General features: G+C 40.1%; 1 protein-coding gene across 4 annotated transcripts in view; it reads right to left on the bottom strand.

Moving 5' to 3' along the window:
• Positions 1-25,141, bottom strand: part of pard3aa (par-3 family cell polarity regulator alpha, a) — a 409,979-nt gene that overhangs the window by 189,774 nt on the left and 195,064 nt on the right. For all 4 annotated transcript variants that reach the window (XM_027149211.2, XM_027149213.2, XM_027149212.2 and 1 more), the window contains exons 8-11: positions 24,386-24,511; positions 21,322-21,809; positions 16,582-16,721; positions 13,626-13,754 (exon numbers count right to left, since the gene is read on the bottom strand). In XM_027149211.2, the coding sequence (XP_027005012.1) occupies positions 13,626-13,754; positions 16,582-16,721; positions 21,322-21,809; positions 24,386-24,511 (883 nt within the window). The remainder of the gene's footprint in view (positions 1-13,625; positions 13,755-16,581; positions 16,722-21,321; positions 21,810-24,385; positions 24,512-25,141) is intronic.

Genomic DNA, 25,141 nt, shown 5'->3' with positions numbered 1-25,141 from the left:
TCCCAAGCACATACACATACTCTTACTGTATAAGAGAAGAGGACGTTCATTGAGGATCACAAAGTATGCCATCTATCTCCTATGCAAATGAATTATCTATCAAGTTGATGTAAAGCAAATGCCAGCCTCCGGTTGTCACTTTTCACATCAGCAACAGTAGAGATGTAGCTTTCGATTGAGCATTTGAGCCTTTCTCCTTCATTGCTTTCAGGTATATGGACCTAAGCTTTAATCCTGTGTAAAAATATAATGCAGGTCTACCAATTCATCTCATGCCTACATATAGAGACAAATACTAAAGCAATACACACAAAAACACAGCATGCTGGAGAATGCCAATTGTCTGGCCAATGCAGCTTCGGTGTGCAAGGAAGCTTGAGAGGCAGTCGAGTTATTAGGATGCAGCAGAGCCCCAGAGTTCATTTTAACCCATGCTTTGCCATCTCATTCCTATACAGTTGCCAAGGCAACCCAGACGGCTCTCCTCAGACAATAGTTGGACTCAGGTAGCAGAGGAGGAGGAGACAGGTGGAGGCGGAGAGCCTGCCATCCTCCCCTCATTAGCATACTGTGTGCTCACTCTCTCTCTCTCTCACACACACACACACACACACACACACACACACACACACACACACACACACACACACACACACACACACACAGATTATTTTTCTCTACCATTCAGCTGTCAAAAGCCACTGCATGCACACAGACCTGAATGTCTTCTGTCTTTCTCCAGCAAGGCATTGATTTTGCTCTTTGTCTGCCATGCCTGGTTTTTGTCAATGACTCTAGAGAGAGGATTCAGGAGCAATGCTGCTTTGAGGTGTCAGGTGCTGAATATAACACCATGATGAGGTGTCAAACATGATTTTAGGAACGGATGATATTTAAAGTGTCATGACTAACACTGGTTTTCAAAGATGATGACATTCAGGCTCCATGCAGGATTTTGGGGATGAGGATATCGTAAGGTATCTCAGGGTGACGCTGGAAGTGAAATGTGGTAGAAGAATGCGTAATGAACGAGGACATAATATATATTGCACAAAATGTGATATTTACTCCTCTTCTCTACTCCATACTCTGACTTTGGGCTATGACATAAATGGCAGGTTTTCATTAATGCACTCGTTCTATAATGCTATCGTTTCTATAGTAACAGCTCATGCAGAAGGACATGTGTAGCAGATGTTCCACATAAAATAACACACACACACAAAAACAGGTTTTAAAGCACTAGATACATTCTTTTTTTATATTTATAATATTTCTAAACTGTTAAAGTATAACACTATGTGTATTAAGAACAACACTTCAGGCTTTACCACTGCTGGAAAATAATGCACTTAGGTTTGGTAATGTATCCTATCACTTGAGCTCCATGCATGTTTTGTATAACTCTTTATATAACTTTCTCTTATTTTTAGACCAAATAAATGATATTTCTCAGTTTAGAGATGCCACAATATTTATTGATTTATTTTCAAATATAAAGTGACATGCAAAAATATTTGCAAATAAATAAATAAATAAATAACAACAAAAAAAAGCTAAACTGTATTTTGTGTGTGTGTGTGTGTGTGTGTGTGTGTGTGTGTGTGTGTGTGTGTGTGTGTGTGTGTATATATATATATATATATATATATATATATATATATATATATATATATATATATATATATATTTATATATATATATTTTTATATATATATATATTTATATAACAAATATAAATACAGTATATATATAAATATATATATATATATATATATATATATATATATATAAAATACATAGCATGTGCCTTTATAACTGTTTTGGCATTTTAGAGTGGAGTTAGAAACATTAAAAAATATCTCATTAAATTGTTTTGGGGAAATGCAAAAACAATACATTTAAAAAGAATTTTCAAAAATTGGCAATGTCAGGTTTGACCACAGGTAGGGTTTTCCCAGACCACCACACACACGGGTCCTGTCAGATCCGTTCAGCAAGTTTTGGGACAGGAGCTGATGAGTGAATCATGTGTCTGAGTAAGGAAAGCTATATGTGGAGTTTCTAAAGTGAGGACCAGAGGTACAGACAGATGTGACACACCTCGCAATGCACCACGCTCCCTCAGACATACCAGCACTGCATGACTGGTCCCACCATCTCCCAATGTAAGAGGTTCTGGCACAGAGATGGTGGAATGGAACACAAACTAGCACTTATTTTCCCTGTTTGTTTAATGTGTATATTTAAAACACCTTAAACAGTGTTTTTCGGGTTGCTGCTGTCTAAAGTCTGAAACCCAGCGAACCAGTGTTGGTGCATCATCGATAGAGACTCCAAAGCAATGACGTGCGTCACTCTGGATAAGAACGTCGGCCAAATGCCGTCAAAGTAAATGTAGATGTACATGTGCTGCCATTGTCAGTACAACCATCGCAAATGAGTCAAATAACTTCCCCAAACATTCCATAGGTTTATCTCTAAAGTGGACAAAGTGAGATACATCCTCATGATTACTAAACACTCAAACATATACACACCCAAGAAAATAAGCCTTAATTCGCATGATAACCTACGACGCTTCTCCTTAAGAGTGCTTTTTGTCCGTGATTACACGAAAGCATACACAGAGATCCTTAAGGTTTTTAGTGTCAAAATCGGTAAATCTATGTGTCGAGTTTGTGAACAGAAACAAACACGAGCAACTGACTCCATTCATGACTTTCTGTATCAGTTACCTTACGAAGTCCCGTGATACACTTTAACTTATTTAAAGGAAAAGTACAAAAGCTATACACGTTCACGTATAACGAGGTCCGAGAGCACTAGTGATTCTTCTATTCTTCTGCATTCTATTCTAATTTAACACAAATTTTATTAGAAATTAAATTTGACAAGTAATTAGTATCTTATTTTGAAAAATATTTGCATGAATTTCAGAGGATTTGGTTCATGCTTTTTTTTCTTTTTTTTTTCTTTTTGGACACCAAATAGAGCAAAGTTGAATTATTTGTTTTGAATATTTCTAAAAAAATGTTCAATTCTAAAAATCTTCTGTTCAAATCCAATGAATTTTTTCTAAAATAAAAATCCCAAATGTTCACTATGATCCCACTGTATAGATAAAGACATGCTCACTTTCATTGCCAAGCACGATAAAAGTGCACATTTCATTTACACACAAAGAAACATCCACCTGCCTCACACTGTTGTGCAGCTGAGTAATAAATTCATTTCTAATCAGTCGGGATTGGGTGGCGCTCATTACATGGCTTTAGTTTGCGGGAACAAACTTGGATTAGTTTGTGTGTGCTGGAAGAATGAAAAAAGATGAAAAATAATAATTATTTAAAAAAGAAAAAGAAAAAAGAAAAAAAAAGAAACCTTTGAGAGATAGTGTACCAAAGAAAAATTCAGAGATGAACAAGCAGACAGAGAAAGACGGTACGACATAAAGAGCGGAAAAAAACAACAACGTTGAAGTGGAAAAGCACATTGTTTCTCTTTCATACAACCTCTCAGACTTTTCCTACACATCCTCAACCGAACCAATTAGCAGTGTTTCATCTGCTCTCTTGTCTGAATGGGGTAAAGACATAAAGGTCACTGGAAATAAATTTAAGTGCATAAAGGAAATCAGTCAAGTATATAATTGCAAAGAGGGTTTTGTGCATGATAAGTATTTTAACATTCCCCTGTTTCTTTCTAGACGAGCTCTGAGAGAAAGTGCATATAAAACACCTCAGACTAATGCGGATTTCGAGCTTTCAGGTACAATTAAGCTGGAGAGAGAGGACGAGAAAGTAGGTGAAGGGAGAAAAGAAAGAAAGAAAGAAAAAACACGAAAGCTTTAAAAGGTCACAGACATGTTAACACAGCCTAATCAGAGAAGTCCTTACAGCCAAAGTAATTCTTAAGATTATTCCTGAACGAGCACGACTAGGTCATGATTACCATTTTAAAATCACAATCAGGTATTTCTATTTTTAATGGCATGACATTTTTTGATATTTCATATAGTTGAGTTTTACTATGTACATTAGCATGCAGAAGAAGCTGCACAGTCTGCACAGTAATGCGAATGAATCGTGACTAACGCTGAGGCAGATACACTGCGAAATATGACATCATAGGGAATATCCTGATATGGCATTTTATTTATTATTAAGAAGATTAAAAGAAACCAAATCTGAGATGATTAAACTTATTTCTAGACAATTTTACTCATTTCAAGCTTGTAAAAGTAAAATATTGATTATGTCTTGGCAGATAATTTGGCTCATTTTAAGTACAGTACATATCATTCAAGAAGTAATACAAGCAAAAAAACAAAAAGCAAAAGTGTTAATATGTGGTAGGGATGTCCTAGCCTAGTGATTAAGGTGTTGGACTACTACTCAGAAGGTCATGAGTTTGAATCCCAGGTCCACCAAGCTGTCACTGCTGGGCCCCTGAGCAAGGCCCCTAACCCTCAATTGCTCAGTTGTATAAACTGAAATAAAAATTGTAAGTCACTCTGTAAGGGTGTCTGCTAAATAACATATGTAAATGTGATACTCGTATATTTATTTAGGTGTAGTCTTGTTGAAAATAGACATTTCATGTGCTGAAATGTCATTTTTTTGCAAAGTATTAGACAATGTGGGGGATAAAATGCTAGCTGTAAACATCAAGCACTTAAATCGTACCTGCTGCTTTAATCACAAAGACTGTTTTTTCCCCCCATCACAATAAGCTCATACTAAACATCCTGACAACACATTTGTCACCCATAAGAAGATAGGTTGTTTTTTTTCATGTCCTCTCAGGGAGTTTTTCCTTGCCAGTCTAACCTCTGGCTCATATATTAGGGCTATAAATCTCAGTTTTTGTAGCTACAAATAAAAATAATATGAAATGAAATGATCAAAGAAATACTGCTCAGCAGCGTGTACATCCTGTGTGGTTCCGCTCCACTCAGTCAGAGGCGTTTTCCTAGAACAGGCCATGTGTGTCCCTCCAAATGGCCCAAACCGGCTTGTTTATCAGTGCTCAACAACAATACCATGCCAGCGGTGAGGCTAATTACCGCCACAGCTGCTGGAAAAAGGTACTAAACGAAAACAGGTGGCAGCTCCAAACTGGTGTACAGAAAATGGTCGTCAACAAACCACCATTGTCTTCCGGTGCACTTAGCAACAGTCGGCTTAATTACTGAAAACGCCTGGCTCATCTGCTTTGAACCATGCCACGACTTCTGGCACATTTCTCACTCTAATAACCGTCATCGACAATACAGGTGCTCGTCTGCAAAACTAGAACAGAGAACGTCTAAATGAGAAAAAAAGTTGGAAGAAAGAAAGAAATCAAGGGGAAGATTGCAGAGGGATAAAAAGACAGGCAATTGAAGTTAAACATATCTCAAGCATGGGGAATAGATGGGTATGGGGTAATTTCCACAGCAGGGACACCAGACAATGAGAGACACTGAAGAGGAAAGAGGGGTTTGATTGGCACGCCATCCTGGAAATGTCACACTGACCACAGGAACAATCAGAAAGGACGCAAGAAAGTGTGAGTGATTGCTGGTAAACATGACATACCATGCTTTTACTTTGCTCTGGATGAAGTCTGGAAGACACCTGCGCGAGGACACTTTAGGGTTTAGTTTAACCTTCACTGCGAGTTCAGACCAATTCCAACTGCACCAAAAAGTACAACTCTGTCCAACACTTACTGTAGAACAAAGACTTTGAACGAATACTAAATTCCACATGCTCTCAGTAATGGCCTACTGTCTGAATTAATTAGAATTAAAAAGAGATATTTCTACAACACAGTATGGATCAGTGGTATTTTATAATGGATAGCATTCATTAATGGTGTCATTTTTATTTTATTTTTTTTAAGAAAATGGTGTTATCATTTATTTAACGTACGCAAAATGACATTTATTTTGAGAAAAGAAAATTATTTTAATTCTAAAAAATGTGTTTTACATGTAAAATCTTACATTATATATATATATATATATATATATATATATATATATATATATATATATATATATACGTATATATATACACGTGTATATATACGTGTATATATATATACGTATATATATATATATATATATATATATATATATATATATATATATATATATATATATATATATATATATATATACACGTATATATATATATATAAATGTATATGTTTAAACAAGTATTAAATTAATAATCCGTCTACAGCCCCGCTTGCCCTGAACCTGAGGTGACACCCGAAGGTAAGGAAGTTGGCTGAATCTTCTACAGAACAGGACTTTTTTGCACCTTGTAAGCAAATCTTGCTGAATATGACCTCATCCTGACTGTAAAGCAGCAGGCTCAAATGCATAACTCTCTAAGACAGCTAATTATATTAAAGCAAGGGGGCAGACACAACTCTCTATGACTGCAGACTCTGACCTGGCTCATCGCGAGCACGGACGACACCCATTTACGTTTTCTTTTTAACTTTTGTCTCAAATCACACTGTGGACAGCTCACTGGCTCTTCCTGTGCATAATATGTGGAGGTGAGCTAAAGGACAGGGAAGGATGTGACGCAGCCAGATTGTTAGTGCTGGCACAGAAGTGAATGAGGTGACTGAAGTGTAAAGTCACATCCAGTAAAGGAATATAAAACCAATCGCTTCAATAGGCATCCAAAAAAAAAAAACCCCACTGCTTTACTATCCAAACTGGGTATCGTAAAGCGGGTCCACTATTAACCCGCATGAGTGGGCTGTGAAAAACGGCACAGTGTGTGTCCTCGGACTTCACCACCAGGGCCAATACTCTACAGGTCTGTCAATATTAATAAATAATTCCCTAAGCTTAGCACCCTCTAAAAGTTATCCTCAGTGTGCTTCCATCAATACTTCCAATAAAAGCTGGTTTAAGAGTGAGCCTCACGCTCCGCTCCCAGTTTAATAAATTGTTCTTCTCGCTTTCCCTCTTTTTGGCCTACGCATTCAGCACAGAGGAAATGACTAGGGCCATAAATGTTAAGACATGACCTTTCGTTTTTGGCTCTTGAGAAACACTGTGGTTGTGTGTGTTCATGTTTCTTGTGTATGAAGTTATTTAGGAAAGCGAGATATCATCTACTGTGAATAATTGTTACCATTTGGGAATGCATGCAGTGGAAAGGTCTAATGCAATGACCTGGATATTGCACAAAAGGAGGACTGTTTTAAAGTTCACCGAGCTGCACGTGATTTCTAAAAATTTGCGTAACTGTATGGAAGGGATATTTTTTCCAGGTTATTCTAAAAGGTATAAAGTTTGGCAAAATAAGAAGGATAGATAATGATTTAACAACAGCTATATCATTTGACCTTTTTTATTTAATGTGTATAAACCCTGATGAATCTTTCTTTCCTAAGCTCATGCTGTACTTCGGGAGCATCGACGGGAGAACGTCCCACTTCCCGTCCTGATCGAGATCGTAGATGCTTCCTGACATGAGACAGGACAAGAGACCGTGAATCAGAAATGTTAAACAGGTCCAGCAGCAGGACTTAATGCTTACGCCCAGGACACTCAACAGCTTTTATTAAAATGCAAACTGTCGAGCATTTGTCTGAAGCTGGCCTCGCTGGAAAGCATAAATCCAACTGTCAGTAGAATTGCACGCTCAAATTAATTGCGCAATTAAGATTCTCTTTGCTTGGCAGCCCTGGTGTCTAATGGATCTGTGACAACTGCGATCTGATCATAAAGAGGACTTTAATGCAGTGTTTAATTACTACTCCGTGCTGAACCGAGATGATGCGCCGTTCGCGCCGTCATCCGACGATCTGGCAAGCTGCTGTGCATCAGATCCGCAGCCGATTTCCTTTGGTTGCACAAATAGATGGGATTAATGAGCGACGATGATGCAGATGTACAAAAGCCCGGTGAAAGAGAAAACATCCTGTGCAGCTGGGTGTTTCTGATTAAAAGGGATTTTTTTTTATAAAGCACTCTGTCAGTCATAACGTGCTGTTTTTAATAATAGAAAGGCTGATTTTATAACATAAGCGAATCAGAATATCAGCGTAAAACTAGCATTTTTAATAGTGAAGCTTGGGTTCTGGCATATTTATGCTTCCTCCTACAGACTTGATTCATCTTATAAGCCTGTTATCATGCTGCCCATGTACTGCATCAGAAAGGAAATCTTAAGGCTGTGCGGCGCATCCAGTTGTAGCAGCCGAGTAACAGCCGAGTGCAAATGTCAGATGCTTCTACATTCAATTTTCAATTCAATTTTATTTGTATAGCACTTTGAACAACAGGCATCGGCACAAAGCAGCTTTGCGGGAATATGGATGTAGATTTATATTTAGATCCCCAGAGGTGATGGCGGAGTAGAAAAAAAAAAAAATCCCTGAGATGACATGATGAAGAAACTGTAAAAAAGATCCAGGCCCAAAAGGGAATAAGAGTCATCTGGAAACAGCTGCACACCACAACAGAGCTTGGACAAAGCTTTAAATACTAACCAAAAATTCACACTTGTGCAACATACAAACTACAAAAAAACGTTTGCTAATCTATTTGGCTTTTTATTTAAGCTCAAAAGTATGGAAAACTGCAATGTCGTCTCTTGTGATTTGAATGCTGGATAGTTAAATTATATTTTCTGATATTATATGAGTGCATACAGGGGCGGTTCTAGGCCTTTTTTAGGGTGGCTTCAGCCCCCTGTCTGTAATCTCAGCCACCCTAAAACTAAAAGTATAATTTTTACTTTCATAAATAAACAATAAATATTACGTTAAAATGCAGGACATGTCGTCGATGGGAAAGATAATTATTTATCAGTTTGATCCAAGAGTGATTTTTTTAATTTGCTTTTACGTTGTAGTCTTGCGTCATCAGCTGTCTGTTTTATTTATACGGAGAAGCACAAGTACGCGCAGCGTGCACGTGTGGTCAGAGCTGGAGGCGTTTATCTATAACGTTAATCGGCGGAAAGCCGCAAAGACGGCAACCAAAAAAAGTCACTATTCTTATTACCAGAGTTGTAGCACAAACAAAATATTAATGCAAACAATCCATTTTCTACTAAATAAAAATAAGATTTATTGATTTGGTCTTTGTCTTGTGAATATTAGTTTACTAATGACTGCATTCATTGGACACACTGTTTGTAGAGAATGCACACATACATGAACTGATCTGATTCAAGACTGACATCATTACATCATGCTTAAAATGTTGGTGTCCACTTTTGCCATTTTAAATAATACCATAACGTTTGGCTTACTATGTAGTCATATAATATATAATATAAAACTTCTTGTTTTAAATTCTCACTGAGGGCTAAAACCCCCTAAAGGTGAAATCCTAGAACCGGCGCTGAGTGCATGTAAGAATCATGAGTGCATGTAGCCAGCTCTGAATGTACAAACAGGATTAAATTAGAGTCATGCGTTGCTCCGAGCACAGTTTACTTGTAGAACTGGACAACTATGAACCTGAGCGAGTTTATTACATGTACCGGCGACTCGGTCACATGGCCTCCTACCAGATATGTCCCACTTAGTCCCAGTCTCGACGTTATCCTTTTAAGAATAAGGTATTAGTGGTGATAAATATGTTTTGTTTGACAGTAATTCGAACAGATGAACAGAAAAAGCAGAGATACACGGTGAGCTAGCGCTCATTACCAGATCTGAACACAGCGGACGTGGCTGAGGCAACCTCGCTCTAGTAGTGACGGCTTGTTGCTGCCAATTCCGACTCAACAGGTGAAAACCTGGGTGTTGTCACTTTCAATAAGCATTCGGTGACTGTGCGCATGGAACGATTCATTTTCTCGCTTCTTTCTTGCCTTCTTCTGTCCAGTGTGTTTGCTGAGGCATGACATTGACTGATTTATTTCTCTGAGGAAAGAGCAACAGATAAGAGAGAATGTATTCATGTGAAAGACAATATTCCATGTGCGCTCGTCACTGCGGTTTAGTAGAAGACACACATTCGAGGCAGGACGCACCGAACGATAAAATGTGCTGATAAAATGTCCAATAGTGGTCAGGTGGCCCGTAGCGACTTTCTTGTTTACGCAACGGAATTGTGTGGCAGGCCGCTTTAATGCTCTCTGCCGCCTATCATGCTGCGGGCCATATTAGTGTGCTAGGTAATTGCCTCTGTGGACATGAATAATTCAAAGTCGTTGGCCATGGCCTTGGAGTGAAAGTGTGTGTGTGTGTGTGTGTGTGTGTGTGTGTGTGTGTGTGTGTGTGTGTGAAGATTTCATTAAGCGCTGCACGTCTGCCTTTGCGCAGTTCTTCCTTCAATGCACTTATCCTGGTTTTGTTTTGAATTTTGAACCGATACATTTTTTTTTAGCGGCAGGGATTTCTGACGCCTCAGTGCCTCCGATTCTTATCCCAGCTGTCTCATCTGTTGCCTTTATATCTATTTTCAAGCCAAGATCTCCTGCTTGGCTTCTTTCTGACTCATCTCCATCTTTTCCAGCAACTCTGCAGCTATCAGCTCTGCTCACGAGCCATAAAAGTAGAGACAGGAAAGTAAATGAAAGCCTTTAAAACTTCAGCTGGCTTAAAACGCCATAGATGACTTCTCTATTGGGTGATTAGGAGTGTGAATCTTGATCATGTTGATGCTGGGATCTCAAGATTGCATAAGGGGTCATGGTTTCTGGGTGGGGAAACATGACGGTCCTGACTATCCCGTCCGTCAGTCGGGAGCTAATAACAGGCTTAGAGTAGCTTATGTATGCATGCGTACAGAATGGCTGATTAGCGCCTAAGATGTGAAGAAATCACTTATAAATCAAAAAAGTAAGAACTGACTGAAGATTAAATCATGAGGAAAATTGGGTGGGTGGGATGGGGGGGGTGGATAACGATAATGTAAGGAACAAGATAAACACTGGCTTAGCATTTTAGAGTTTTTCCAGGAGCTTTTTAGTCATGCAATGCAAATATCCCTCTTCATTCTTCTCTTATCTTCTGTTGATTCATACAGGCAAACTGCAGCAACAGAGAGAGCGCTATAAATACCAGGACACGGGATCACGCCTATCAGCATCTCCGCACTTAGCCAAGATTTGAGTGTTTGTGTAAATTCCCCAACACAACTCGGCTGTGTCCTCACTGCACCGGTGTCTCGCTCCCCTCGACTGAAACCAATCCTCCCTTCAACTCCTCTTCAAGGGCAGCGCTCCATTGATCCGAGCCCCTTTGGAGTTCACTGGAGCTTCTCTCTCTCTCTCTCTCTCTCTTTCTTTGTCTTTTCTCCCTCCTTTGTACGGCGAGGGCCGGGTGCGGGCGTCAAAGCTCATTTTTCAGTGCATCCCTGTGGACCTGCTCACACTGTGAGTAAAGGTTAGAGCCGACACCCTTTTCAGTAAGTCACTGCCCGTGCTGAGGAGCATCTGCCCAAAGCCTAGACACTCCCTCGAGCTTAGGAGAAGGCTAATCAAATGCACAGTGCAGAAGCAAAGAGGTGAATAAATATCATGAGGAGGCTAAAAGAAACCATATTAAGCACGATTATGCCTTCAGAAGAGGTCTATGTACAGTATGTGTGCAAACGAAAAATCATTTTAATAAATTAATCTTAATTTCACTTCATTTTGTATCGAAGAGAATATTGAACGGATTTGAGTTACATTTTTCACTTCGTTATGAAGATCGAAGTAAACAAAATGGTCAAATTATCCCTAAAGGTCTTCCGTAAAGTTCCCTGAAGTTTGGTGAACGTGTAGGAGGGGAAAAAAAAGATCACTCGATGGAAGCCACGTTTTATATTCAGCTAATCCACATGTCTGGATTAAGATCCGTGAGCTGTAACATTCAGAAAGTAGGTCAAGACCCCTACCTCAAGACCCCTAACTCTATCAAAGGTACACTGTGTCCATATAAAACCAAAATGTAAAATATTAAAGCTAGGAAACTCCAGTGGGTTTTCAGCTGGACATGAAGAGATTTTTGTGACAAAAAGATAGATAGATAGATAGATAGATAGATAGATAGATAGATAGATAGATAGATAGATAGATAGATAGATAGATAGATAGATAGATAGATAGATAGATAGATAGATAGATAGATAGATAGATAGATAGATAGATAGATAGATAGATAGATAGATAACCAATACTTCATTAGACGTTAACATGGACCCGTGTTCTTGATCATGAACCATTTAACGTAAAAAAAAAACAACAAAAAAAAACACTTCACTATCCATTAGGACATGATGATCTCATTGTGTCTGAAAGGTATTGCTTATCTCTGCCTGCTGGACAAACGAGCAAGTCAGCTGGTGTTCTCTTGATATGATTCACCAGAAGACAGCAAACGACAGCATCCACCTCTCGGCTCTGTCTGGAGTTCCCACAATGCACTGCGCTTAATTTAGAACTTTCAAGATCATAAGCAACGTTGCAGTAAAGTTTCTACCATTCCTCCAGCCAACGAGCGCAGTGTTTCCCCGCTCCACATGCCACCGCGTCGTCCAGCGCATCTCCCCCTAATCCGTTCATCCACCCACTCTGTGCACATCTCTCTACCAGTTTCAAAACAACAGATGAAATAAACTGCCACTCTCTCTCTCTCTCTCTGCTTTGTCTGCAATAACCTTCAGCTGTGGAATGATGTCTCACTAATCTGATTTTTATGAACATGAGGGTATGGATTATTGAGATGCTTTAATGCTGAACTGAGAGTGTTGCAGAGCCAAAAGCTCCCTGAATGTTAATGTGGCAATGAGAGTAATGAAGCGTCCAACTCCTTTCAATTTCCCCTCGAAGAAAAACACAGAATGTTTCTGAAAATCAAAGCAAAAAGATCCATAAACAAAGAGAGAAAGAGAGACTTTGGAATAGCAAGGAAAGGAAAGCTATGAGAGATGGGAGGAAAGCTAGGAGTGGGAGGTGACTATCTACAGTATCTATTGTCTCTATAGGAATGAAAGGGAAATGCTGTGTTTGTGAGAGAGCGAGAGAAAGCTACGACATGACGACACTTTCTGAGCTTCTTTTGCACGAAGATTATCTTTCGCTACGAAGATTATCATGGTTAATCCTCATGATTATCATAGGATGTGGTAGCTCAGTGGTTAAGGTGTTTGACTACAGATCGGAAGGTCATTGGTTCGAATCCCAGGTCCAACAGGTTGCCACTACAAGGCCCCTGAGCAAGGCCCTTAACCCTCAATTGCTCAGGTGTATAAAAAACTGTAAGTCACTTTGGATAAGAGTGTCTGCTACATGCTGTAAATAATATATAAATATATCATCAGTGTGTGTAGAATAATGCATCTTTACTGCGTCCAATTTCATTTGCCGTTCCTGTGAAAGGCGGATTGAATTAAAATGCACTCGAATATCTCATCCGTCAGTCAGTCGGTGGGGAGGAATGGACCGGGTGAAATAATGTACCTGTAACATAGCATGCTTTTCACCCTCGTTATTCTGAACACAGCTTCTTAGTCGCTTACGTGAACTGAGCCAAGACTGAGAGAGTTAAGCGAAAGCGTGTACAAACATATGGTCCAGAGGCGTGATTCTGCATCTGATTACATTTACAACACAGACTGCAGAAGTGAGAAAGCAAATATGGTGTGTGTGTGTGTGTTTTACCACTTCACGAGGCAGGAAGGTGTCCTCCTGGCGGACGACCTGCAGACTAACAGTGCCTCCCATTGGAGTGGAGCGGAGAAGTGCCACCACCTCCTCCTGAGTCTTCCCGTTCAGATCCACCCCGTTCACCTACACACACACGGACACACACTTTATTTGAACATACAAAATATCTTCACTTCAATATAAACTGGAGAAAATGGTCTAAGCAACCCTGATTAGTTAGCATACGCGGTATGTTAATGCAGCAATACCAGCAATACCACGACCAGCAAAACCCCCCGACTGCTCCAGCATAAATGGCTGCCCACTTCTCCGGGTGTGTCACCAGTATGTGTCACCAGTATGTCACGTCGCTGTCTTAAGGACACGTTACGAACCTCACTCATGCCAGAACTTTTTTTTTTTTAACTTTGGAAGAATATACATAGAAATATTTACAGTATTTTAACAAATTGAAATCATAGTAATAACAAAACCTTTTTTGAAGTTATCGAATTTTTAGAATCAACTCTTTTTAAAATGGATCTGCTTGCTCTGTTAAAAGTAATCGCTATCTTCAAGCTGACAAAATATGTTCTCAAATCTTTCGACCAAGCCAGGACTGTGAGCAAGACTGACTTTCACTGTTGCTTGATATTAACTATTCAATATAACCAACAGAGTTTGCTTTTGTTTACATTTTACATTTCCGGTTAATTAAGAAAATACAGTTTTGACATGAGGACATGAGGACATGAGGTCATGAGAAGCAGCCCCAGGACATGTAAGTGTAAATAGTACTCTATTAGTCATTTGTTTCATGGTGAACACTTGTACACCTTGTACACCTAGGACTCTTGTCATTCGACAGGAGGGGAACCTGATAAAGATCATCATCTGTCGTATCCCGTCCACATCGGGTTCAGTATGAGGCGCGTCCTGAGATCCTTTTCTCTTCTGGGTGCTTATAAAGTGTGGTTATGTGAGTTATTGTACACTTCCTGTCTGTTTAAACCGGTTTTGCGTTTAGAATCGCAACTCAGTGGAAGATTTATGTTATGTTTTTCACACTATTCGTGTAAAGCCTATAGAATCTTGAGTATGAAAATCCCAAGAGATCAGCAGTTTATGAAATGCTCTAAGCAGACTGTCTGGTACCAAATACCATATGACGGTCACAATCACTGAGATTGCATTTTTCCGCATTCTGATGCAAACATTAACTGAAGTTGCATTGCAATGCATTGCTGCCCCATCAGGAAATAGCAGAAACATGGGATGTACCAGTGTTCCTATTAAATCGGACGGATTGTACGATACAATATCCAGTGTGTGGGGTTTTTTTTTGTTTTTTTTTTTAAGATACTCTACATTGAACAGGGGCACAGAAGCCTTTATTATCGCCACATATACATTACAGCACAGTGGAATTCTTTTCTTCACATACCCCAACTGAGGAGGTTGGGGTCAGAGTGCAGGGGCAGCTATGATACAGCACCCCTGAAGCAGGGAGGGTTGGGCAGCCTGGCTGTGCTGGGCCTTGAACCCCACTCCTCCGATCAACAACCCAGAGCCTTAACCAGTTGAGCCACCACTGCCCCTAATATCCTCCCTGCTCCCTTTTTTCCTTCTTCTTTTACCTGGAGTTTTTTACAGACTACAGTAGTTGTGTGTATCTAGTACCCACCTGTCTCATTCTTCCCTAATGTTAATTTATCTCAGAATGAATCTAAAGCTTATTAAACTGCCATGACCCCTAAGGAATACAAAAAGCCTAGACAATAAAATGCATTTGGATATTAAGTTACAAAAATAGCAAAAGCTCAGAGTTAATTTCTTCCCTCTGCTCCTGCATCTGGGACCACAACCTGCTGATACTCAACACGCCCAAACACGGTTACAAACACAGCATAAGCGAGGGTTCTGACTGGTCTAATTTACACACCAGCATGACTGCGGTGATGCTGATGCAGGCCGAGTGTGTGCACAGCGGTGTGTTGATGGAGCCAGGTGAGTGTGCGACTGGAGGCCAGTGAGATCTGAGTCAGCCTCTGCACTAGCCACGGTTTCAGGCACGAACTCCAGCAGTGGAACAAGAACATGCAGGTGTGCCACTATATAGCTAAATAAAATGTGCTTTTTTTTTTACAAGCTGGCCAAAATGGGTTCTTTAAAACTTTTTTGAAACACTGCTTTCTAAAATACCTTTTATTCCCTTTCACCAAAAAAGCAAAAAGACCTCTTCACTCCGAACATGTCACGGTATTTCCATAGCCCTTAAACACGAACTTGGCCGTAAACCTGGTTTATGCGTTAGTCAATTCAGTGCAAATGCATAGCTAGCATCGGTTAAAAATAGCCCAAAAAAAAAAAAACCACCTTCAATGGGGAAGCTGTGGCCTAATGGTTAGAGGAAGTCGTGGCCTAATGGTTAAAGAGTTTGAATCCTAACCCTAAGGTTGTGTGAATCCTAACTGCTGTGTGTGTGTGCACTTTGGATGGGTTAAATACAGAGAACGAATTCTGAGTATGGGTCACCGTACTTAGCCTTATGTCACGTCGCTGTCTTAAGGACCCCTCACTCATGTCAGAACTTTTTTTTTTACTTTGCAAGAATATACATAGAAGTATTCACAGTATTTCATCAAATTTAAATCATAGTAATAACAAAACCTTTTTTGAAATGATCAAATTTTTAGAATCAACTCTTTCTAAAATTGATCTGCTTGCTCGATTAAAAGTAATTGCTATCTTCAAGCTGAAAAAATATGTTCTCAAATCTTTCGACCAAGCCAGGACTGTGAGCAAGACTGACATCCAGCAATTCCAGCATGAGCAGCAAGAAGCAGGAAATGACTAAGAGAATGACGATGTTAAAAGCGACAGGTATAAACCCATGCGAGAAGCTCCTCTGTTATAAGGAATAGAATGTTCTGTGGTGATATATCAGCTGCCAAGCTTCCATCTTTCTCACCTCCAGAAGCCGGTCATTGGCTTTCAGTTGGCCATCTTGGATGGCTGCTCCACGAGGAAGGATGTTCTTCACGTAGATTGGGGCGGAGCCTCCGATGGGAACGTCACGTGATGTGATACTGAAGCCAAGTCCTTCTGGTCCTGAATAAAGCAGAAATAAATAATAATTACCGCCCATCAAGCCCACAGCTGAGCAAGAAATACTTCAAAAACTGCAACAATCTGTTGGTGCAATTCTGTAACAGTGCAAAAAAACCACTGATGCACAAATAAAGGCATGTCTTGCTTTCTAAAATTTGATTCTGGTCAGTACACTGCTTTAGAAAAATTCCCTGAGAACACATTAATATAAACACACACCCACAGACATATGCGTGCGTGCAGGCATGCTATAACTTACCTAGTAAATCACTGGCAAAGGCATTATATTGGCCGCAGTAAAATTACAGCCCAAGCTAAAGCCTAAAAGCGACTGTATCTAATAACCAATCAGAGTCCATCAGCAGGGCTATTTTCAAAACCTTCAGGGGAGTGGAGAGAAGAAGAAAAAAATAAAACAGGTTGCTGTGCGCTCCATTAGTGCATGACTGGCCGTACGTGAACGTACATATCAAAACATACAAATGTCTAAACATGCGACCAACTGCAAACCCTAATGAAATGTTTGAGGGCCATCTGTGAGCATGGCAAATTTAGCTCTGTCTAAAGCTCTGGAACAGGATACGCTTATGAGCCTAACAGGATCGTGACAGTGTATATTTAAGTCCAAGTCAGACGAATCTTGCACTGGAAGGACGAGCCACTCGTTACAAGGCCAAGGTAAGACAGGTTCTTTTTTGATTGGCGCTTGATGCACTGAATCTTTAGGCAAATTGAGCTTTACAGCTTGCCACAGATGCTACTAAATCCTAGGGAAATGTAGTTAAGGGTTCAGGGATGGGGTCTCTAAAGCAATTTGCTTGCCATCCACAAAGCGACCTTTTTGGAAGAAGCAAATGAATATAAATGGGTGGACTGAGTGAAGCTGGAGAGCTCTACAGAGCAGGTCCGAGCGGGGAGTGTACGGCGGCACTGACCTTATCACCGGAGAGGCCCTGCATTACTCAGAGAGCACAGACGGGCAAGCGAGACGATGCAGAGAGAGATAGGTGCATCGGGATACGTGTATCTTCATTTTAAGACACATTTATAGCCATTAAGTCAGGCTTCTTCACTATTTGGGCCACTCAGAAAGTAGCGCTCTTGGACTGCTCAACCCAGGGGAAGAGTAAACATGCAGCACTAAAACGTACAGCAGGCTCATTCAGATCCATCTTTGCAATTCATGGGTCTAATTTTAGACATTCTGTTGCGAAGGAGAGGCAATCAGAGCACACAACACTGATCGTTGTTGGATATTAGAGATAATCCAATGTCCTTTTACAATTCTTTGGGCATTAGGAGAGTCCGGTGCTAATGGTGCTCAATCAGGTAATTAGAGAAATGCCTCTCCAACAGCCGGCTAATTAATCACCGATGTCTTCACTTCCGTTTTTGGTCTTTGCATTTTGGTAATGCAAATGTAAAATGATGGAGGAAAAATGTTTTCGTTTCCTTTCCAAAAAGTCCTGGTTTTAAACAATCCAATTAACTTATGGTCAGAAGGCAAAAGGCTGTTAAGACCAAGGTGAAAATTGGGTTCTGCATAGTCTATTATTTGATTAGGACACAGTGACTAATAGAGACAGAAGAAAAAAAGAAGGATTTTGAGCCGTAGCCATTATAATTGAAGGGGAAAAGTAAAAATAAATCACCAGAATGAGTTTTGATAAAGCCCACATTGGCCATGTCATGTGGCCTTCCAGAAACCAGCCTTGGGGGGAAAAAGAAACATGACAGAAAGCTGAACAAGTGAAATAGCTTAGGCCAGAAAACGGGAATTCAAAAAAACAAAACCTCAGCTGACATGAAAAAATAAAAATAAAAAATGACTGCTACAGTAATTCTCTGAGAATGGTCAAAGCTCAGCTGTTGGTTAGACTGTAAATAAAGGCAGAGACGGCAGGAGCTTCACTGGAGCAGAACCAGGTCAGGGCTAGCAGAGTGTAGAGTTTATCCGAGACTCAGGCCTGCGTCACCGGGTCAATCTCACGAACGGGGCTATAAATGAGAGGATTGTGTAAATGCAGCTGTACGCTGTGGGGTTGGTAAAAAGGGTGAGGTGTGTACCACTCGTTTAGCTCGGACTGGTGTGCGATGACTCCCTCAGATTAGCCTGCAACACAGCCCTCTCTTGTTAAAGCCGCATTCAGCACCTCCCGCGAGCTCTGATAAAGTCTCACGCCAAATCACCAGCTTTCAGCATCTGCTGCATCAGGATCGGTCATGCCAACGGGCACGCCGCCGTAAACACTCTCTCTTGTCCTCTCTCTTAACTTTAACTCACTGGGGTGAAACGAGGACATGATGGTGTGCGTTTCCCAAGTATAAGCAAGAAGCATTCCGGGAATTCAGTTAAGTTTGCTTCTATGAGCAAGATGCAAGGTCTGTAAGAACATCACCTCAGAAAACAATGACTATGATTCATTTATGGAGAAAACAACAACTTTGCAAAAGTAGGATAAAAGCATCCTATGAACCTCAGGGGATTTCTGATTCGAATCCCAACAACACCACAGCTATCCGTGGCCCGGAGTCCAAGAGAGCAAAATTAGCCATGCTTTCCCCTGTTAATCAGCAAGAAATGAGCCAATCATTGCTGAGTATGAAGCTCATGTATGTGCAAGAAGATAAAGCTGTCCTGTGAAATAGCATGCTAAGATGCGTGGACTGGTTTCACTGACAAGCAATCTGCTAGCATTAGCCATGTGATCTAGCTAGCAAACAGAAAATGCAATGTATATGGTTAACATTCTTTTACAGAGGAATAACGTATGTACCGGATGGTCATTAAATGTTATATGTACTGTATCTAGGTGTATATTATAAGTATATAAATGCCTCAAGTAAGTTTGTGGAGAACACAAACACACACTCAATGTCAGTGATAAAAAGGAAACATGCAACTGAGCACACAAACAACTGAAATTGTGCTGTTTTCATTTACCACTCAGGGCAGTGCATGACAAGCACGTATCGTTATCGTAGCTAATGCTAACAGTCCCCTTCCTGCCTGCAGCTGTCTTTTCAATTAAAGCAGTCGATGCGCGTGGCCTCTGAATATTTCTCCCAGTGGGACAGGTTGTCGGGGGTTTGCTGTTTGTTGTTAAGGGACTAACTGCATCTTAACTGTTCTTCTCTCTTACTGTGTTTCCATCCCGCTGACAAAAAAAGGCTTTTAATCTTCCCTTTTATTTAAATACTCTGAAACGTATGATTACGGCATACGGGAATTGTACCGGGAAGCAGTCGGTCTGTATCTGCCATTAGAGAGATCTCAGTGAGTCTGAAACCTTCCATAAGTTATTTGTCAAACAACACAAGGCTCTGAGCGTGTTTGCAGTCATCTGTACAAGTCATTTAAAGACCCTCTGATAGACACGTGAGGCTTTCAGGCAACGTGAAAAGCTGCGATAATTTTGCCGTGCAGGATTTGGAGCGGCGGGTCAGGCTGACAGAAAGCATGAGCTTCACAATCTCTCACTACAGCAACTATCGTGCTTTGAAGTGCTAATTATATTAGTCACATAGAGACAAATCCCTGCACAGACAACACAGATATCATCAGCCATTAATAGCAGGTGAAATCGGAAACGGCTTCAAAGAAACAACTTCTCACCGCGAAAAATAATCCGTGGAAGTCATGGCTGGTCATTTTTAATGCATTATAGAATGCAGATGACAGCCGCCGCTCAGAAATGTAGGGTCATGTGACCTATTTTTTGGACTCAACAGAATGCTATGATTTTAGATAGTAAAAAAAAAAGGTTCCTGATGTTGAACAATAAGGAGAAACCCCTCGAAGAAATTGGTCTCTTTCAAGACTACATATAACATGTTTACATGTTCACGAGTTTAAAAAAAAAAAAAAAGTTTATATGTTCCATTTTTTTAAAGCTATAAAAACAAAATGATCAGTTGTAGGCTTCCAAAGCAGAAAAAACAAATAACTATAAATTTACATTTACATTTATGGGATTTAGCAGACACCCTTATCCAGAGTGACTTACAACTGAGCAACTGAGGGTTAAAGGCCTTGCTCAGGGGCCCAGCAGTGGCAGCTTGGTGGACCTGGGGTTCGAACCCATGACCTTCCAATCAGTAGCCCAACACCTTAACCACTTAACCTATGTGATCATTTCCACGCTAATACGCAGATTGTACAAACCAGCGAGTTAATGTGAGCTTAAATGTTTACAGTTAGTTTCTTAGCAGAAAGTTCAATTGAAATTCTTAAGTTAAACTGTTAAAATGTAGGAAGAGAAATGTACAGGTGGACACTGCACTGCATTTATAACTGGGTGAGTCGGCTAGCTTTAAGATACAACATGGACCTTGAAGCGGGGTGTGGATTTAAATGGCTGAAAGCATAGGGACTTGCATCTTCATTTGTATCAGTAGACAAAGAGAGTACATTGTTGGTGCCGCGCTATGAAGATACTCTGTATATAACTACCTGAGATGGACCAGTACATGGCCCTCACACTGGGCCAAGTTAAAACGTTAAATGTCCAAATACAACAAATCACAAACAAGTTTTACGCTTCTACAGGTTCCCAATACCTTACATACCCAAGTCATATGTCAGGTTCTTTCTTCTCACCTTTTCTGAGCTGGACGTTAAACTTGCGACCGATCTTTTTGGTGAAGCCTGTGGAAGCCTTGCTGGCTGGACTGATGATGGGTGCTGTTTCTGAATAAGGTTGGTTTTGCTCTATTTGGGAAGACGGGGTCTGGTGATTAATGTTAGGATGCGGTCCACTCTTAGACAGTCTTTTAGGACTGTAATCGATGCCTCCGACCACTACACTACCCCTTTCACCAGGTTTGGGTTCAGGAGATAGTCGGCTAGGACCAGGACCAGGACCAGGTTTGGAGTCAGCGGATAGATGTTTGGGACCAGGACCAGGACCTCGGGGACTGGGACCAGGACCTCCAGTACCAGGAACTCCAGCGCCGGGAGCTCCAACGCCAGGCTGGACACTAAGCTCACTCTGGGAGAACTGCTCATACTGTACTTTCCTCAATGCTGGAACCACATGGAACAGGATGAACGAGGAACGCATGGCCTGCCTAAATAAGTCCTGTGCTCTGGAAGAGTGAAAAAAACAAAATGAAGAAAAACAGTTAAATCGACAAGAATAAAAATAAAACCAATAATCAAATTATTCAGTTAGGTCACAGACATTTGTGGCAGACAGCATTTTTCTGGTACTGGAGACACTTGTCCAGTTAAGAGGAAGACACATTCAAAGGTCAGCAAATCGGCATTACTAATCGCCGGCTAATTGCACTGCTGGAGCTGAAAGCAAGGCTAATTCACATATTACATTATCTTTTATTTCATTTACATAATCACACAGCCTTGGGGAGTAAACAGAGATGCATTAGAGCCCAATATACATGTCCACACAGAAACGAGGGTACTTCATATAATCTAATCGAAACCTTCAGCAAACCGTGAGGGATTTTGATTAGAACTTTAAAGAAAAATGCAAAATGCACTTTTTAAAAAAGTGTCAAATGTAACAAACACAATAAACATGCACAGATCAAATTGTGTAGTGTTTATACTTTCTGGCAATCGTTAATAAAATATCTGGTCTGGGGAGTTTAACTCTGTCCGTGAAGCTCCGGGTTCTGTAGATTAATGATGACATGGACCACCAGTGTTGGACCAATAAGGACAAGGTGGCACCTTTAGATACCTGTCAATGTTAAGTTTTAAAACATCTACCTTCTTTGAACTTTACTCAAAACCAGACAAAGTACAAAAATATCACTTAATGACGTGATGAAGGCAAGAACATGACTGGAACCTACGCTGAGGTTTGGAAACTAACCAACGTTGTTGCCAAGTAACACACGACACCCCGCGCTAGAAATTATGCCCCGAACAATTTTCGCCAGAACTTAGGATGTTTCTTTTATGTCGGGTTTGTCCCGGTTCGATGATAAGACACAAATTGACATTTTGTGAAATACATTTGAGCTCAACTTCACAATACATACCTTCACAATACGACACACAATCACAAAGGATTATGAGAAAGAGTGCTGAAAGAAATTAGAACCACAAGTGCATGAATGCAAATGTGTGTGTGTGTGTGTGTGTGTGTGTGTGTGTGTGTGTGTGTGTGTGTGTGTGTGTGTGTGTGTGTGTGTGTGTCGGGCTCTCTCTGAGCAGCTTCTGTAATAAGCTGTTCACTGAGTTCAGTCTCTGCATCTACAGAGTAATGCAGCCTCGCCAAGAGACCTCTCTTCATTCTTATGCTAATTCACCCTTCCAAAATCAAGTAAACAACAGTGTGTATGTGTGCATCTACGTGTGTGTGCGTGCGCGCGCGCGTGTGTGTTTGTGTGTTAACGAGCAGAGCCGTGGCACGCAGCTAATCACACAGCTCCCCGCCTCTGATTGAATAATAAACGACTCCATCAATGCATCATTACACTGAGCTAGATTAAGCAGCACTAAATATTTATCCATGCAAAACAATTTAATAAAGATTAGAATATCTCTTTGAATTGAATCTCTGCATGCCACCCAGTCAGAAAAGAGAGATGAAGGGATGAAAGAAGTTGACGGAGGGGGTGAGAAGAAAAGAAGCGTAGAGATAGAATTCGGGATCTCAGGGATATCAGCATCTCTCTGTTTTCTGTGCGCTGCAGAGAGAAAAGATGGCTCGAGCTAAAGAACTGCTCAGGTGTGTGTTTAGTCTGTACGCCGTGTCTGTAAATCGTCTCGGCACCCGAGCATCCTATCACAGACAGGCTTTTAGATACGCGATGTTAAAGGTGAGCGTGGCTAAACGAGTAAAGGTTAAATAAAAAGAGGGTAAATTACTATTAGACTACAATAATGTCCATTTCAGCTCCATGACCCACTGACTATACTATTGCTTCATCACTACTTGACCATGAGGAGAGTGACGGCATAACCTGAGCACCGAGGAACCCGAGAGGAACAGGATGTGACAGAAGATACACAGAAAAATATACATTTAAATAAATAAATAGTAAAAACAAAAGTAGTTTGTGATGTGTGTGTGTCTCTGGTGATCAGAGTCAATACAGGAATTATGCCATTTGTTGACTTTTTCATTAATAATTAAAAAAAAAAAAAAAAAAAAAAGGATTAACAGTGGCCACAAGGTGTAACTAGGCCCTTTGGAGAACAGAAAATTTGCACAACACATGAATGACATTCGACTTTGCTAATTAGGGAAGGGCAAGCCAGTAGAGTGAATGAATCAACAATTATTTATTTATTTATTTGCTTGTGGTTTTTTTTTTTTTTTTTTTTGAAAGGGAACATCAAAATTAAATTCTAATAAGAAGGCTGGTCAAAGTGTGTGTGTGTGTGTGTGTGTGTGTGTGTGTGTGTGTGTGTGTGTGTCACCAGTCCACTCTCTCTCTCTCTCTCTCTCTCTCTCTCTAATCACTGCATATGTGAGAGAGAGAAGTGAGAGAGAGAGTGAGAGAGAGAGAGAGAGAGAGAGAGAGGGGACTGGTGACACACAGACACACACACAGACACACACACAGACACATACTTTGACCAGCCTTCTTATTAGATATTACACAAATACACAAGACAGAGAGCTGGACCTAGAAGATGCGAGTGCTTGAATGAAACAGCAGAGTAAGTTACTGGAATAAAGGCTTACTGTTCGAATCGGATGTTGCGCAGGTCGCTGTTATTAATGCGCACGATGCAGTCATTTTCCTGAAAGAGACTCTCGCGCTCTGCCTTTCCTCCTCTCTCCAACCTCTTCACCAGCAGCCCCAGCGTCCTGCACAATCACACAAATGTGTTAATGACCAGCAGCTCAGGACTAAAGATGCAGCATAACACACCATAAACACAGAGCCAGAGCTCAACACAAGCTCACACAGGGCTGGAAATAATGAAAGATTATTTATGCAACTCGGTGTCACTGTTTTAATCCTGAAACTTTTTCAATATGCAAATATTATAAGCAAAATGTTTTAAATAGCATTAAGATAAAAATGTAGATGAAACTTAACATTTTGCATAAATGTAGCATGTTCGTTTCATGGCTTTAAAATGACTGAGATTTCTTACAAAGATGAAAAAGTCACAGATTTATTAAAAAAAAAAGTGTGCTTTAAAAATATTAAAATAGATGAACACATACTAACCACTGAAAAAATAAATTAATTAAAAAAATTAAAACAGTCGATTAGCATAAATATGAGTCACTTAACAACTGATTAAAAAAAATATGTTTTTCTACTTGTGTGTATCTGCAAGATCTGATGTCACTCTTATTTTATATTTAATAGACCAACTTCAAATAATAATGTAAATAATTCAAATACAATTGTAAAATGATTGTAAAATAATTCAAATATTATTTTTAGAAATTTGAGTGAATAAAAAGATATAGCTTTCATTTCAT

Source organism: Tachysurus fulvidraco, chromosome 3, assembly GCF_022655615.1.
Source record: "Tachysurus fulvidraco isolate hzauxx_2018 chromosome 3, HZAU_PFXX_2.0, whole genome shotgun sequence".
Taxonomy (NCBI): domain Eukaryota; kingdom Metazoa; phylum Chordata; class Actinopteri; order Siluriformes; family Bagridae; genus Tachysurus; species Tachysurus fulvidraco.
The sequence above is the reverse complement of the archived record's forward strand: the minus strand, read 5'-3'. Positions and strand labels throughout refer to the sequence as shown.